The 18,474-nt window shown below is 45.7% G+C and overlaps 1 protein-coding gene across 6 annotated transcripts in view; it reads left to right on the top strand.

Annotated features, from left to right (window-relative positions):
• The window catches only part of LOC132402945 (utrophin-like), a 477,671-nt gene that overhangs the window by 438,490 nt on the left and 20,707 nt on the right, over positions 1–18,474 (top strand). For all 6 annotated transcript variants that reach the window (XM_059986085.1, XM_059986086.1, XM_059986083.1 and 3 more), the window contains one exon: positions 11,822–11,930. In XM_059986085.1, the coding sequence (XP_059842068.1) occupies positions 11,822–11,930 (109 nt within the window). The remainder of the gene's footprint in view (positions 1–11,821; positions 11,931–18,474) is intronic.

The following is an 18,474-nucleotide window of genomic DNA, read 5'->3' as shown; positions in this document are numbered from 1 at the left end:
AGAGTTCAGTTCCCACCACTGTCTGTAAGGAGTTTGTACATTCCTCCCGTAGCCATGCGGGTTTTACTGCAGGTGCGCCAGTTTCCTCCCACACTCCATCGACATTCTGGTTGGTAGGTTAATTGGTAAGTTGTCCAGTGATTAGGCTAGGGTTAAATCAGGGGATTGCTGGGCTCAATCAATCAATGTCAATAAAAACATTAACAATAATGACAAGTCAGTGCATATAGTGCAAGTTCAAAACTACTGTACTCAGTTGCATACCCTGTGGAACCTTTATCTCTGGATTACACCCTTTGTGGGGCATTTAATAGCACTTCACGTCTCTAAATTTTGACCTGCATTGCAATTTGTCATCTGTCTATCCTTCATGCATCCTTGGCTGCTTGTTCTTCAGTCATATTGACCTCTGATTCTCAAGTGTGTCTGTCAAATTTTGTCCTGTCCACAAAATAATGTCCATATCCTTAGGCTGAACTCACTGTCAGCACTGATATCCATTTTTATCTTCATGAAGCACTAGGGGATTTTATTCTGAACCCACTTCCTAAAACCTCATACAGTTCATTAAGTGGTTATGACTGTGCCAGAAATTAATTCATTACATTAAATTTATTTTTCAAATTTACCACAAATTATTCTTATCATTAATTAAACCATGCATATTGCCATGTATGCAAGACTGGTGCTTTAGAATTGTGCTGCGGTTGATGACTTATTTCTCTTCAGAAGCTTGTGTTAAGACCACACTAATTTTTGCCATGGTAGTACTTGGGTTTTTTGGCTAACTGAAATTGACTTTATACAAAGGTGAAGGTTGGTTATTGTGAAGAGAGAGACTTGCAATATTTATATTGCACTTCATATTCATTAAGGTAATTAGGAAAGACAGTTTCTGTTGTCAAGTAGGAAGTGTAACTACAGGTCCCTCAAACAGCAATGTAAAAATGACTAGATATTCTGTATTTCAGTAATACTGATGGCCTGGCCTCAGGGTAATAATACTCCTGCCACAGAAAGTGAGTGTGGAATTGGACATTTTCCATTATAGTTGGTGAAATTGCAAATTTGAGGAAAAATACTGATCACCTGGACAGCTGGTCACCTCAGGGCTATCCAGAATGTTATTTAATATCTTGAATTTGGCATGTTCTCATATCATCAGAAGTATGATAAACATAATGAAACAGACTTTATACAAAAGCATGTTCAAAATACAAAATCTGTTTTTGAATAAACAGCACAAATTGACATGCCACACCTGAAGCCACCTCAGTGTGCTTCACCCACCATTTTATAATACAATTTTATATTAAAAGTATGCATTTACTACATTTGGAATTTATTTTACAAGCTTATGTTTGAGAAAGTTCAGTTGAATGTGAATAAAATTGACATATCATTGCATTTGCTCCCAAACAATTGGAAGACAGTCCGTCAGGACTCAGGCAAAAGTATTTGCTAATGAGTTGATTACTTTCAACTTCTCAATTGCAGTCATGTTGCATTTTTGAGTCAAATGGTAGAAATGTCAGCATTGGAGAATGTGCCTGTGGCGTTGCTTTGCTAAATTGCACTTCAATCTGTCCACATGACACATTTCTATGACGGTAATTACAAGGTGTCAAACTGAGGGTCCACCCACTGATTTGAAAATATGCAGTTCTGCTTCCATTTGCAAACTAATTGTAGGTTTATTTAACATTTGCTAAGGCCTCAAATAATCCAAAATTACTTTGCAACCAATCAAGTATTCTTAATGCCTTGCAACACACGCGAAATGCAGGTGGAACACAGCAGGCCAGGCAGCATCTATAGGGAGAAGCACTGTCGACGTTTCGGGCTGAGACCCTTCGTAGTTACTTGATCCATGGCAAGTTCCCACAAATGTGAGAATGATATTTTTTGGTAATGTTACCTGTATCGATTATCCTCTGAATACGGCCACAGAATCTTCGTAATTCCACCTGAATGAATAGTTTGATATCTCATCCTCACTTTGCTCTGGACTCCCTAGACAATAGAAACTTGTACTTCAGGCTGCTGTTCATTGACTACAGCTTGGCTTTCAACACATTAATCATCAGGGTTTGAGATCTGAACCTCTGTAGCTCCTTCTGCAACTGAATGCCAGAGTAATCAGCAGACTTCAATCAGTGAGGATTGGTAATAACATCTCCTCATCAACACAGGTGAACCTCCAGGATGTGTGCTTAGGCCCTATTCTACTCTCCATATGCACATTATTGGCTAAGCACAGCTCCAGAGCAATCAAATTACCTTATAACTCTACTGTTGTTAGATGAATCACAGGTGGCAATAAGTCAGTGTACTAGAGGTGAGAAAGGCCATCTGGTTGAGTTGTGCCGCAAAAATAACCTCTCATTCAACATGAGCAAACTAAGGAGCTAATTGTTGATTTCAGGAGGGGAAACATGCGCCAGTCTGCATTGGGGAATTGGCAGCGGGGAGAGGCAGTGGCTTGCAGTTACTGTGTTTAATATTGGACAACCTGTCCTGTGCTCAGCATCTCAACTTTCATAGGAAGCTTCAGCTTGTCACCGAAAACTTCAACAAAAGATCTATAGCTATACTTTTGAAAATATCCTGACGAGTTGCATCATGGTCTTTTACTGCAATTGGAATGTATGAGAATACAAGAAGCTGCTGAGAGTAGTGGACTCTGCCAAGTACATCTGCTCCCCATTATCAGTCATATCTCAGAAAGCACAACTTCAAGAAGGCAACATTCATCAACAAAGATCCCAGGCATCTGTCACCAGGTAGGAGGTACAGAAGCCTGAAGTTCCGCACCACCAGGTTGAAGAACAGCTACTTCCCTTCAACCATTCATTTCTTGAAACATCTTGCAAAACCCCAAGTGCTGCAGTTTAGCAACACCATAACTACTTTGACTACCTTAGCACTAAAATGCAAGGTAATTGTTCTAATTGTTTTCTAGTAAAAATGTGTATATTTGATTGTTTTTCTTGTGAATTCTGTTGATGTGATGCTTTGTGACAGTGGTGCTGCTGTATACAAGTTATTCATTGCATCTGTGCACAGATGTCCTTGTGCATATGACAATAAATTTGACATTGGCTTTGACAAAAACTGGCATCTCTAACAGTGCAACAGACTCTTGCAGATGTGGTGAGGTACTTAGAAGATGGAACATAAAACGGTACGGCACCACACAGGTCCTTTATTCCATGATGTTATTCTGACCTACATAAACCTACTCTACAATTAAGCTTCCCTCCCATATGGCCATAACCCTTCATTTTTCTTGTATCCATGTGCCTATGTGAGGCTCTTAAATACCCCTGTTCTATCATTCTCTACCACCAGCTCTGGGGGTGTGTTCCAGGCTCTCTGTGTAAAAGGAAAAACCTATGTCTGACATCTCCCCTAAACTTCCCACCACTCACCTTAAGTGGATCTCTCTGGTATTGGCCATTGCTGCTGTGGGAAAAAAGGTGCACAGATATCTAGGCTCCAAGCATCTGGAGTAGGATTTAAATCGAAAATCCTTTAGACCAAAGTGCAGAAATGCTCTCATCTTGGAGTCTTCACTGAATGTCCTAATAGAAAAAGATATTCACAATTTATGGTCAAATTGGAAATACCTGTCCAAATATATCACCAAATTGGAAAGCTGTTTCCACTGTACCGGCTAATTGAGAATGATGCTCACTGTTGACCAATTACCTTCCATAATATGTTAATCACAAATGCTGCTATGACCTTGGCAGCTAAAAACAAATGCTACTTCAGTTCTTTTAGCTAACTGGGGATGCTGTTCCTATTCTTTCAGCTAATTGAGAAACTTTGTTCACTCAGTGAAATTTGTGGAGTTGGGACCATGTGAGACACTGGACATCAGAAAATAAACCAATTAATGTAAATATTAGCACCGTGGTTCTCATCAGGAGCCACAATCCCCCACTACCCACCACTCCCTCCCCCACCCGTGGCACAGTGGTTCTCCTCAGGAGCCACAATCCCCCACTGCCCACCACTCTCTCCCCCACCCGCGGCACCGTGGTTCTCATCAGGAGCCACAATCCCCCACTGCCCACCACTCTCTCCCCCACCCGCGGCACAGTGGTTCTCATCAGGAGCCACATCCCCCACTGCCCACCACTCTCTCCCCCACCCGCGGCACAGTGGTTCTCATCAGGAGCCACAATCCCCCACTGCCCACCACTCTCTCCCCCACCCGCGGCACAGTGGTTCTCATCAGGAGCCACATCCCCCACTGCCCACCACTCTCTCCCCCACCCGCGGCACAGTGGTTCTCATCAGGAGCCACAATTCCCCACTGCCCACCACTCTCTCCCCCATCCGCGGCACAGTGGTTCTCATCAGGAGCCGCATCCCCTACTGCCCACCACTCTCTCCCCCACCCGCGGCACAGTGGTTCTCATCAGGAGGCTCATCCCCCACTGCCCACCACTCTCTCCCCCACCCGCGGCACAGTGGTTCTCATCAGGAGGCTCATCCCCCACTGCCCACCACTCTCTCCCCCACCCGCGGCACAGTGGTTCTCATCAGGAGCCACAATTCCCCACTGCCCACCACTCTCTCCCCCACCCGCGGCACAGTGGTTCTCATCAGGAGCCACAATTCCCCACTGCCCACCACTCTCTCCCCCATCCGCGGCACAGTGGTTCTCATCAGGAGCCGCATCCCCTACTGCCCACCACTCTCTCCCCCACCCGCGGCACAGTGGTTCTCATCAGGAGGCTCATCCCCCACTGCCCACCACTCTCTCCCCCACCCGCGGCACAGTGGTTCTCATCAGGAGCCACAATTCCCCACTGCCCACCACTCTCTCCCCCATCCGCGGCACAGTGGTTCTCATCAGGAGCCGCATCCCCTACTGCCCACCACTCTCTCCCCCACCCGCGGCACAGTGGTTCTCATCAGGAGGCTCATCCCCCACTGCCCACCACTCTCTCCCCCACCCGCGGCACAGTGGTTCTCATCAGGAGGCTCATCCCCCACTGCCCACCACTCTCTCCCCCACCCGCGGCACAGTGGTTCTCATCAGGAGCCACAATTCCCCACTGCCCACCACTCTCTCCCCCACCCGCGGCACAGTGGTTCTCATCAGGAGCCACAATTCCCCACTGCCCACCACTCTCTCCCCCATCCGCGGCACAGTGGTTCTCATCAGGAGCCACAATTCCCCACTGCCCACCACTCTCTCCCCCACCCGCGGCACAGTGGTTCTCATCAGGAGCCACAATTCCCCACTGCCCACCACTCTCTCCCCCATCCGCGGCACAGTGGTTCTCATCAGGAGCCGCATCCCCTACTGCCCACCACTCTCTCCCCCACCCGCGGCACAGTGGTTCTCATCAGGAGGCTCATCCCCCACTGCCCACCACTCTCTCCCCCACCCGCGGCACAGTGGTTCTCATCAGGAGGCTCATCCCCCACTGCCCACCACTCTCTCCCCCACCCGCTGCACAGTGGTTCTCATCAGGAGCCACAATTCCCCACTGCCCACCACTCTCTCCCCCACCCGCTGCACAGTGGTTCTCATCAGGAGCCACAATTCCCCACTGCCCACCACTCTCTCCCTCACCCGCGGCACAGTGGTTCTCATCAGGAGGCTCATCCCCCACTGCCCACCACTCTCTCCCCCACCCGCGGCACAGTGGTTCTCATCAGGAGCCACATCCCCCACTGCCCACCACTCTCTCCCCCACCCGCGGCACAGTGGTTCTCATCAGGAGGCTCATCCCCCACTGCCCACCACTCTCTCCCCCACCCGCGGCACAGTGGTTCTCATCAGGAGGCTCATCCCCCACTGCCCACCACTCTCTCCCCCACCCGCGGCACAGTGGTTCTCATCAGGAGCCACAATTCCCCACTGCCCACCACTCTCTCCCCCACCCGCGGCACAGTGGTTCTCATCAGGAGGCTCATCCCCCACTGCCCACCACTCTCTCCCCCACCCGCGGCACAGTGGTTCTCATCAGGAGCCACAATTCCCCATTGCCCACCACTCTCTCCCCCACCCGCGGCACAGTGGTTCTCATCAGGAGCCACATCCCCCACTGCCCACCACTCTCTCCCCCACCCGCGGCACAGTGGTTCTCATCAGGAGCCACAATTCCCCACTGCCCACCACTCTCTCCCCCATCCGCGGCACAGTGGTTCTCATCAGGAGCCGCATCCCCTACTGCCCACCACTCTCTCCCCCATCCGCGGCACAGTGGTTCTCATCAGGAGCCGCATCCCCTACTGCCCACCACTCTCTCCCCCACCCACGGCACAGTGGTTCTCATCAGGAGGCTCATCCCCCACTGCCCACCACTCTCTCCCCCACCCGCGGCACAGTGGTTCTCATCAGGAGGCTCATCCCCCACTGCCCACCACTCTCTCCCCCACCCGCTGCACAGTGGTTCTCATCAGGAGCCACAATTCCCCACTGCCCACCACTCTCTCCCTCACCCGCGGCACAGTGGTTCTCATCAGGAGGCTCATCCCCCACTGCCCACCACTCTCTCCCCCACCCGCGGCACAGTGGTTCTCATCAGGAGGCTCATCCCCCACTGCCCACCACTCTCTCCCCCACCCGCGGCACAGTGGTTCTCATCAGGAGCCACAATTCCCCACTGCCCACCACTCTCTCCCCCACCCGCGGCACAGTGGTTCTCATCAGGAGCCACAATTCCCCACTGCCCACCACTCTCTCCCCCATCCGCGGCACAGTGGTTCTCATCAGGAGCCGCATCCCCTACTGCCCACCACTCTCTCCCCCACCCGCGGCACAGTGGTTCTCATCAGGAGGCTCATCCCCCACTGCCCACCACTCTCTCCCCCACCCGCGGCACAGTGGTTCTCATCAGGAGCCACAATTCCCCACTGCCCACCACTCTCTCCCCCATCCGCGGCACAGTGGTTCTCATCAGGAGCCGCATCCCCTACTGCCCACCACTCTCTCCCCCACCCGCGGCACAGTGGTTCTCATCAGGAGGCTCATCCCCCACTGCCCACCACTCTCTCCCCCACCCGCGGCACAGTGGTTCTCATCAGGAGGCTCATCCCCCACTGCCCACCACTCTCTCCCCCACCCGCGGCACAGTGGTTCTCATCAGGAGCCACAATTCCCCACTGCCCACCACTCTCTCCCCCACCCGCGGCACAGTGGTTCTCATCAGGAGCCACAATTCCCCACTGCCCACCACTCTCTCCCCCATCCGCGGCACAGTGGTTCTCATCAGGAGCCGCATCCCCTACTGCCCACCACTCTCTCCCCCACCCGCGGCACAGTGGTTCTCATCAGGAGCCGCATCCCCCACTGCCCACCACTCTCTCCCCCATCCGCGGCACAGTGGTTCTCATCAGGAGCCGCATCCCCCACTGCCCACCACTCTCTCCCCCACCCGCGGCACAGTGGTTCTCATCAGGAGCCACAATTCCCCACTGCCCACCACTCTCTCCCTCACCCGCGGCACAGTGGTTCTCATCAGGAGGCTCATCCCCCACTGCCCACCACTCTCTCCCCCACCCGCGGCACAGTGGTTCTCATCAGGAGGCTCATCCCCCACTGCCCACCACTCTCTCCCCCACCCGCGGCACAGTGGTTCTCATCAGGAGCCACATCCCCCACTGCCCACCACTCTCTCCCCCACCCGCGGCACAGTGGTTCTCATCAGGAGCCACATCCCCCACTGCCCACCACTCTCTCCCCCACCCGCGGCACAGTGGTTCTCATCAGGAGGCTCATCCCCCACTGCCCACCACTCTCTCCCCCACCCGCGGCACAGTGGTTCTCATCAGGAGCCACAATTCCCCACTGCCCACCACTCTCTCCCCCACCCGCGGCACAGTGGTTCTCATCAGGAGCCACAATTCCCCACTGCCCACCACTCTCTCCCCCATCCGCGGCACAGTGGTTCTCATCAGGAGCCGCATCCCCTACTGCCCACCACTCTCTCCCCCACCCGCGGCACAGTGGTTCTCATCAGGAGCCGCATCCCCCACTGCCCACCACTCTCTCCCCCATCCGCGGCACAGTGGTTCTCATCAGGAGCCGCATCCCCCACTGCCCACCACTCTCTCCCCCACCCGCGGCACAGTGGTTCTCATCAGGAGCCACAATTCCCCACTGCCCACCACTCTCTCCCTCACCCGCGGCACAGTGGTTCTCATCAGGAGGCTCATCCCCCACTGCCCACCACTCTCTTCCCCCACCCGCGGCACAGTGGTTCTCATCAGGAGGCTCATCCCCCACTGCCCACCACTCTCTCCCCCACCCGCGGCACAGTGGTTCTCATCAGGAGCCACATCCCCCACTGCCCACCACTCTCTCCCCCACCCGCGGCACAGTGGTTCTCATCAGGAGCCGCATCCCCTACTGCCCACCACTCTCTCCCCCACCCGCGGCACAGTGGTTCTCATCAGGAGCCACAATCCCCCACGGGCTACAAGTTAGAAAAAAAAAACAAGAAATGGTGAGTCACAGGAATTTCTGAAAGTGCCATCATAAGTTTATTTTAATGAAATGTGACTTAAAATATATAAATAAAAAATAAATTAGTATATGTAATTTAATTGGAACCCCAAATGAAATGAATGAGAAAATGTGCCTGATGATGCAAATGAGGCAGCAAAACAGCTTGTGGGGTGGAGGGGGCAGTGCTGCACATCAGTCATCGTCTGCTCTGCTCAACCACACACAAATAACCATGTACGCCCTGCTCCACATCCACCCCCAAATCCCTGATTATACAGTGAGCAGGTGGGCGCGACCCTGCAGGATACCCAGCAACATGCTCCACCAGCTCGTGATCATGATTACTTTGTGATAGTTAATTACATGTTAATAGGGAACCATCTGCATCAAAGACTGTCAGAAGTTGCCAGGATTTCCATTTCAAAACCCGTATCAGAAGGGGATTGGTACGGAGTGCCTGGCATGACCCATGTTGTAGAAATCTCATTAAAACAGTTATGAATATCACAAACAAACCAAACATTGGGCAGGGCTGCCTACAGCAAGGCCAGTCAGTGAGTATGCAGCAGGACTCTGGTTCTGTTTACCTTCTGAACTATAATACTTGTAAAAAGTGGTATGAAGGCTGTAGTTACTATAGTGGGGTTATCTGCCAGAAATGGCTACACTGCAGAGAGGCGAGAAAGCATGAATTCTACCATGCATCACTATCTACCACTACAACTTCTATTAAATCCCTGATACTTACCTTAATTTGAATGGAAGTTTAATTTGGTTTTCTTTGTGAGTACATGCTCTTCATTGCCACATAGAGTTTGTGTGTGTGTGTATATATATATAATAACATTAAAAAAGACCTATTTATGATCTACATCTAAGAATTGCCTAAAAAACAGTTTTATTTTTACATGCATATTCAATACTGATACTTTTTTGCGTGAGATCATACTTTTTATATCTTGTTTACTAATTTTCTAAGAATGTTTTATTGAGCTGATTGAACATAGAAAACCTACGGCACAATATAGGCCCTTCAGCCCACAAAGCTGTGCTGAACGTGTCCTGACCTTAGAACTACCTAGGCTTACCCATAGCCCTCTATTTTTCTAAGCTCCATGTATCCATCCAGGAGTCTCTTAAAAGACCCTATCATTTCCGCCTCCACCGCTGCCGCTGGCAACCCATTGCACGCACTCACCACTCTCTGCGTTTTAAAAAAAAAACTTACCCCTGACATCTCCTCTGTACCTGCTTCCAAGCACCTTAAAACTGTGCCCTCTCGTTTTAGCCATTTCAGCCCTGGGAAAAAGCCTCTGACTATCCAAGCAATCAATGCCTTTCATCATCTTATACACCTCTATCAGGTTACCTCTCATCCTCCACCACTCCAAGAAAAAAAAGTTCACTCAACCTATTCTCATAAGGCATGCTCTCCAATCCAGGCAATGCCCTTGTAAATCTCCTGTACACTCTTTCTAGGGTTTCCACATCCTTCCTATAGAGAGGTGACCAGAACTGAGCACAGTACTCCAAGTGGGGTCTAACCAGGGTCCTATATAGCTGCAACATTACCTCTCAGCTCTTAAACTCAATCCCGTGATTGAAGGCCAATGCACCATGTGCCTTCTTAACCACAGAGTCAACCTGCGTAGCAGCTTTGAGTGTCCTATAGACTCGGACTCCAAGATCCCTCTGATCCTCCACACTGCCAAGAGTCTTGCCATTAATGCTATATTCTGCCATCATATTTGACCTACCAAAATGAACCACCTCACACTTAAAAACACAAAATGCTGGCATTTTGGCCCGAAACGTCATCACTACCTCCTCCCATAGATGCTGTCTGGCCTGCTGAGTTCTGCCAGCATTTTGTGTTTTTATTTATTTCCAGCATCTGCAGATTCACTCGTGTCACCTCACACTTACCTGGGTTGAACTTAATCTGCCACTTCTCAGCCTAGTTTTGCATCCTATCAATGTCCCACTGTAACCTCTGACAGCTCTCCACAGCACCCCCCAACCTTTGTGTCATCAGCAAATTTACTAACCCATCCCTCCACTTCCTCATCCAAGTCAGTTATAAAAATCCCAAAGAACATATCCCTGAGGCACACCACTGGTCACCGGCCTCCATGAGAATATGACCCGTCTACAACCACTCTTTGCCTTCAGTGGGCAAGCCAGTTCTGGATTCACAAAGCAATGTCCCCATGGGTCCTTGGCCTCCTTACTTTCTCAATAAGCCTTGCATGGTGTACCTTATCAGATGCTATAAGGATTTAACAGTTCAAGCAAAATTTCTGGGTAATGACTGATATTTAAAATAAGTTTCAACAGCTCTGAGAGAAAGCAAAATTGATTTTAATTGGATTTCCCATCTCTTATCCAATTGAAAGTGGTTTTAGTCAAGCTCTTCACCTACTGTCAAAACTCATAACAGTTTAGATGTTGTGAAAAGAGGTGATATTTGTTCATCTTTAACCAAGTTAAATACCCAGATATACCTGGTTTTGAATACACAGATATTCAAAAACTTGCTGGTTTGCACAGTCACTTGGATCTCACTAAATACCCAAAGTAACAATATTAAGTACTTTTTCATTGTTGTTGGAAAGAATATTATCTATATTTTAAAATAAATTATCTATTCAGAGCTTTGAAATTGTTTTATTTTTCATATACTCCTATAACATTATACTTAATATATAATAACTGTAAACTGTTAAAATTTAAATACTGACTGTATATTAGAATAATTAATACAGCTGACCCAAAAATACTTTGAGGAACTATGGAGGGTGGAGGCCACAGAACTAAATGGAGGTCACAAGTGGGCCACAAGTTGAAAAGGTTGAGAACTGCTGCATTTGCAGATGTCGAAACCTTAAATGATATTTGTGTATTTGTCCAATGGCCTGAAGGAAGCTGGCATTTCTGCATAAATATTTAATTCTGCTTCATGATAATTACGAACTACTCCAAGTAAGGGCTGCATAAAACTCTTATCAGAATCATGAAGAGAACAAAATAACCCATAGTCTTTAATTTTTCTAAAAATTACTTTGCATCCAAACCATAAGATATAGGAGCAGAATTGGGCCATTTGGCCCATCGAGTCTGCTCAACCATTTCATCATGGCTGATCCAATTTTCCTCAGCTTGAATCTCCTGCTTTCTCCCCATAGCCATTCATGCCCTGACCAATCAAGAATCTATCAACCTTTACCTTAAGTATGCATAAATACTCAGTCTCCACAGCTGTCTATGGCAAAGAATTCTGAATATTTAACCAAAGTTTAAAACAATTTAGCATAATTACTGTATAACATGGACTATTTTTTTCAGCCATTAACAGAATCAAAGCTGAATGGAGTTAATGCAGTTTCTCCATCTGCATCCTTTCAACTTGCTGAAAATGGTCAAACATTTAATGAGGACTTCAGCTCACAGACAGGTTAGTGATGATTATTTTAAATTCACCAGCTGAATTGCCAGAGAAGTGACCCTTACCAATCAGACAAGTTAACCATTGTTAGCAGCATTGCTCGGAATGGCACATGTGTGAACATAGAATATTAAAAAGCCACTTAGCCCATTACTTTAATTTGGCTGTAAACTGTGCTTTTGCATTTCTATCCCTCAGTCTCCTGATAGATGAAAGCTCCAAATATGTTTCATTTAAAATGATTTCTCATATTATGCAACCTTAAGCATTGGATTCACTTAGCTGAAAGACATTGCAGTTGAGGAATTCAGGAATAGGGAAGGTAGAATGTAGAAAAAAATTACCACTGAAATGGAGGAACATTTAAAGGTGAATAAATCATCAGCTCCTGATGAGATGTACAAAAGGCTCTGGTGGGAGTCAAGGACTCTGACAGATTTTTAATTCTTTTCTGGCCACATGCCAAGCATCTGATTACTGAGGAGAGCAATTGTGTTATCTTTATTCACAAAGGGTGGCAGGGATAAATCAAATAATATAGGCAGTGAGTCTATTGTCAATGATTAGAAATAACTGAGGAATAAGATTAATCTGTGTTTGGGAAGACAGAGATTAGTCTAAGTTAGGCAGCATGAAAGGGGGAGGGGGTATCCTTTCTGACCAATTCAACTGAGTGTTTTAAAGAACATACCAAAATGATTTGATGAAGGCAGTGTAGTTGATGTATCTCATTAAGTTCTTTGACCAGGTCATACATAGCAATCTCATCCAAAGGGTTAGAGCTCCAAAGGATCCAGACCAAGCTGTGAAATGCATCCAAATTTGGCTTGATAATTGTAGGTGCAGAGAAGGCAGTGGGAAATTTTGCCTTTGGAATTGTGTGACAGGGATCTGTGCTGGAACTTGACTGTTATGTACATATTTGATTTAACTGTAGAAGTATGAATTGATGGTAAAGGCAAATTTAACATCAGCATTCATTTAGGGAGGTCTAGAATAAAAGCAAGGATGTACTACTGAAGCTTTGTAAGGGGTTAGTCAAACCACATTTGGCATATTGTGAGCAATTTTGGACCCTGTATCTAAGGGAAAATGAGCTGGCGAGGGTCCAGAGGAGGTTCCTAAGAATGATTCTGGATATGAATTACTTGAGCCACTGTTGCAGCATTGCAGGCTGTTCTGGTTGCTACTGAACAGGCAAACATGTTATTGCACTTTTGAGAAGAGGAGATTAGCCAGTTTGTTGCCTGGAATAAAGCATCTCAATAGTAAGAAGGCACTGGATAGGCTGGGTTTCTTTTGCTTTGAGCAGAGTAGACTGACATGGAACCTAATAAGGTATGCAAACTTCTGGGTAGCATAGAGTAGGTAGATTGTAAGAAGCTTTTCCCCACAGCAAAGACCACAACAAATTGGAGCAGAAGTAGGCAATTTGGCCCATCGAGTCTGTGGCTGCTGTTTTATTATGGCTGATGTATTATCCATTTCAACCCTACTCTTCTGCCTTCTCCCTATAACCTTTGACACCCTGAATAATCAAGAACCTATCAACCTCTGCTTTAAATATACTCATTGACTTGGCCTCCACTGTGGTAATGAATTCCACAGATTCACCACTGTCTGGCGAAAGAAATTCCTCCTCATCTCTGTACAAAAATGGATATCCCTACATTCAGAGGCTGTGTCTTCTGGTCCAGACTCCACATCCATTCTGTCTAGGCCTTTCAATATTTGATAGGTTTCAATGAGATTCCCCCTCATTGTTCTGAACTCCACTGAGTATAGGGTCGGAGCCATCAAACACTCTTCGTACGTTAACACTTTCATTCGTAGAATCGTTCTTATGAACCCCTCTGGACCCTCGCCAATGCCAGCACATTTTTTTTGTTGCTACCTGTAAGAAGTCTGTACATTCTCCTTGTGACGCGTGAGTTTCTCCATGTCCAAGTGCTCCGGTTTCCTCCTACAGTCCAAAGGCATACCTGTTTGTAGGTTAATTGCTTGTAATATATTGTCCTGTGATTAGGATTAAAATAGGCTCAGATTAAATCCAGAGATTGCTGGGCAGTGCAGCTCGAAGGGCCTATTTCACGCTGCATCTCTATAGATAGAGGGCCCAAAGCTGCTCACAATATTCCAAGTGTGGTCTGACCTGTGTCTTAAAAAGCCTCAGCACTGCATCATTGTTTTTATCGTCTGGTCCTCAAAACAAATATTAACATTGTATTTGCTTTGCAACATACAGAAAATGCTGGAAGAATTCAGCAAGCCCAGCAACATCTCTGGAAAAGAGTACAGTAAATGTTTCAGGCCAAGACCCTTCAGAAGGACGGAGTCTGTAATCTTTTCCATTGACGTTGCCTGGCCTGCTGAGTTCCTACAGCATTTTGTGTGTGTTGCTTGGATTTCTAGCATCTGCAGATTTTCTTCTGTTTCTGATTGCATTTATTTTCCTTACTACAGACTCAAGTTAGCCTTTAGGGAATCCTGCAGAAGAGCTCCCAAGTCCCTTTGCACATCTGATTTTTTTCTTTAAATTTCTGCCCGTTTAAAAATAAGTAGACTCTGCCTTTATTCCCTTTATCACGGTACATGCCCGTACTCTTCCCTACACTATATACCATCTGCCAACTCTTTGCCTGTTCTTCTGCAGACTCTCTGCTTCCTCAACACTACCTGCCCCTCCACCTATCTTTGAATCATCCATAACTTGGCCACAAAACCATCATTCAAATTATTGACATATAACATGAAAAAAGCAGTCCCAGCACCGATTCCTGTGGAACACCACTAATCACTGGCAGACAACCACAGAGTATGCCCCCATTATTCCCACTCTTTGCCTCCTGCCAATTAACCAGTTTTCTGTCCATTATCTTTCCTATAATACCATGGGCTCTTATGTTGTTAAGCAACTTCATGTGCAACACCTTGTCAAAGGCATTCTGAAAAATCCAAGTAAACAGCAGCAACTGACTTTAAAACTCAGAAGTCTTAAAATGGATAAGTCACCTGGGCCAGTTGGATGACATCCCAGAGTCCTGAGAGAGGTTGCTGAAGAGATAACAGATGCATTGGTCATGATCTTTCAAGAATCACTTGATTCTGGCATGCACCCAGAGGACTAGAAGATTGCAAATGTCACGCCACTCTTTCAGAAGGGAGGAAGGCAAAAGAAAGGAAATTGTTGGCCAAATAGCCTAATCTCAGTCCTTCGGAAAGTGTTGGAGTCTATTATTAAGGATGTGATTTCGAGGTACTTGGAGACTAATGACAAAATAAGTCAAAGTCAGCATGGGTTTTATAAAGGGAAATCTTGCCTGATAGATATTAGAGTTCCTTAAGGAAGTGACAAGCAGAGTGAACAAAGGAGAGGCAGTGGATTTACTTGGATTTTCCGATCGGTCTGATCATTTCCTGATTGGTCAGGACATCAAAGGATATGGCAAGAAGGCGGGTGTATAGGGTTGAATGGGATCCAGGATCAGCCATGATGGAATGGCAAAGCAGACTCGATGGGCTGAATGGCCTAATTCTACTCCTCTGTCTTTTGGTCTTTCCTTTGTCTCTCCTGTCTGTTGTTTCCTAAAAAAATTCCTACAGTTCAGTCAAGCAAGGTTTCCCCTTGAGGAAACCATGCTGACCTTAGTCTGTTTTATCATGTGTCTCCAAGTAATGGACTCCAACTTTTACCCAACCATTGAAGTCAGGCTAACTGGCCTTACATTTCCTTTCTTCTTTTCCCTCCCTTCTTAGCAAGTGCAGTGACATTTTTTGCAGTTTTCCTGCCCTGTGGAACCATTCCAGCATTCTTGAAAGATCATTATAAATGTAACCCTGGGATGTAGTTCATCTGGTCCAGGTGGCTCTTCTACCTTCAGACCTTTCATTTTTTCAGGCACAACTTCCTTAGTAATAGCAACTGCACTCACTTCTGCTCCTGACACTAACAGTGTGCTAAGAATTTACTCTGCCATTTCTTTGCAACCCCCCTCCCCCATCGCTACCTCTACAGCATCATTTTCCAGCAGTCTGAAATCCACTCTCACCTCTCTTTTACTCTTTATATATCGGAAAAAAACTTTTTTCCTCTTTTATATTATTGTCTAGCTTACCTTCATATTTCATCTTTCTATCCTAGTAGATGGCTTTTTAGTTGCCATCTGCTGGTTTTTTAAAGCTTCATAATACTCTTAACTTCCCACTAATATTTGCTATATTATATGCCCTGTCTTCTCGTTTTATGCTGTCCTTGAGTTCTCTCATCAGCCACGGTTACCTCATCCTCCTTTTAGAAAAATATTACTTTATCTTTGGGATGTATCTGTCCTGCACCTTCTGAATTGCCCCAGAAACTCCAGCCTTGGCTGTTCTTGTGTCATTCCATCAAGATGAATAAAGCCTGTGAGAGATGGTTAAAAGTTAATAGTGAATAAGTTAAAGGGGATCTTGGGGAAAAGCTACTCAACCAGAGGGTGTTTGGAATCTAGAACATGACATCTGAGGGGGTGGTGGAGACACATTTTAGAAAGTTCAGGATGAGCACTTGAGTTGCCAAGGCATAGAAGAATATGGGTCAAGTACTGGAAAATGGGATAGTCAGCATGTATGTTGTAGGGTGAAGGACCTGTTTCAATTATGTATAACTCTGTTTCTTATTTTATATTATGTAATCAAGGAGCCATGTAGCACTCTTTTTTGAAGAATATTTAATTGGTTGCAGTGATTTTTGTAGCCATGTTCATTATTCTGAAATATATATTCAAAAGTGTGTTGGATTCTGTGTTGAAAGCTGTATGCCACTAATTGCAATGTAGCTGGATTGTGAAGTTTTGACTTTTTGTTCAAATATATCTCTATTTACTAATGATGCTCTGCTGCATCTGGGCTGACAAGGACTATGGGTATGGTTTTGGATTTGGCTCACACTCTCAATTATCAATTGTGGAATTTTTCAATCTCAGCTGTACCATCACAGGGAATTATCATTGTAGATCAGCTAACAAACACTACTTTTATATTACTCTTAAAAAGCAATTTAATATTTATACATTTTGAAATAAAATATTGTTTTTCTTTTTTTAGCATTTTCTTTTCAGAGCTTCTGTAGTATTGAACATACAGTTTTCAGCTGTTTTGTTTCTTCAGTGCTTTCCTGGATTTGATTCTGATGAAAAGAAGCTTAATTGGATTAACTTGAAAACTAATCAAAAGTTTCAGTCTCAAGTACAACATGGAGCACTGATTCCTTATCGACAGAAAAAACATAAATTAATTAGTGAGACCATTTAACATTATTAATTTTTGAGAGACTAAAATCTGATGCATAAAAAATATTGCAGATCCATAAAGGAGGTTGCCATTCATGGAAGTGCAATTCCTCGTCCATTCACGTAAATCTCTTAATTGATCCTTTTCTGATAAACTGCCAAAACTTCCTTTTGTACTCTAGGCATTTGGACTCCATGATTTTTAACATTTCCTCTCATCAATTAAGGTTTGAGCATTAAAAACTTACAGATCACTCTTCACATTCACCTTTTAAAAGTATATTCCATATATTATTGTCTGTCTCATTCTTCTGATCAAAATGCATCATGTGAAACAATTTTTTACATTCACTTTCATCTGCCCATTTCTCTAGCCTGTCGATGTCCTTTCAATATCTATTACTTTAAGTGTTTTCTATATTTGGAGGTTATGGGTCACCTGCCTATCTGAAAATGATTCAATATGTTGTTGAATCCAAGTCATCAATTTTGAAAGCAAGAAGGACTGGAAGAGCTGTTAAGGTAATGGTGTCACCTCCTCCTGCTGCCAGTCTGCTCCAAGATTCTATCCGCAGTAGAAAACAAACTTGTGGAAGAGTTCAGCAAATCGAGCAGCATTAGTAGAGCCAAAGCGATGGTCAGTGTTGAGTTATACAATGCAGTTGCTCTTCTGATGCCAGCTTACTGACACTTTTAATGAGACCTAAAGGGCTCATTACTGCTAACGTTTATATGGGTGCAATTAATCGTTGCTGTTTTTCCCCCTAAGAGATTTCAATTATACTTTCCCTCGAGATGTCTGAAACAGGACTAGCAAATTGTAAATCCTAAATGATTGCTGTTTTTTTTTTTGTGAATTATATCATTAAGCTATCCTGCCTGAATTTGATGTGCATTTAAATTTTTATGTCTCCATTCAAACTGAAGTCAGGAAGATGATGAGCAACTGCATTCACTTCTATCCTCCAAATATAGCTGCTGGTCATTAAGAGATTGCTTTGCCAGTTTTTTTTTTCAGAACACAACTATTCTGCAACATAGTGGTACCCACTATTTTGAGCAAAGTTAATGTAATGATCCTCAGCCAATTCAACACAGCTCTACCAAGAGGGATTTCTCGCAGGTCAGCGGCAGTAATTTAAAAAAGGAGCTTTAAGAGCGTTTGTCCATTGTACTTGGACTATCAGCCACGCCAACAGGGCTCTACGAACTAAATAAAAGTACAGGATAAGCAGAGCGGCCATTGTACGAGAGTTGGTCAGTGGCAAGAATAGAAGCAACAG

Source organism: Hypanus sabinus, chromosome 12 (assembly GCF_030144855.1).
Source record: "Hypanus sabinus isolate sHypSab1 chromosome 12, sHypSab1.hap1, whole genome shotgun sequence".
Classification (NCBI taxonomy): domain Eukaryota; kingdom Metazoa; phylum Chordata; class Chondrichthyes; order Myliobatiformes; family Dasyatidae; genus Hypanus; species Hypanus sabinus.
The sequence above is the reverse complement of the archived record's forward strand: the minus strand, read 5'-3'. Positions and strand labels throughout refer to the sequence as shown.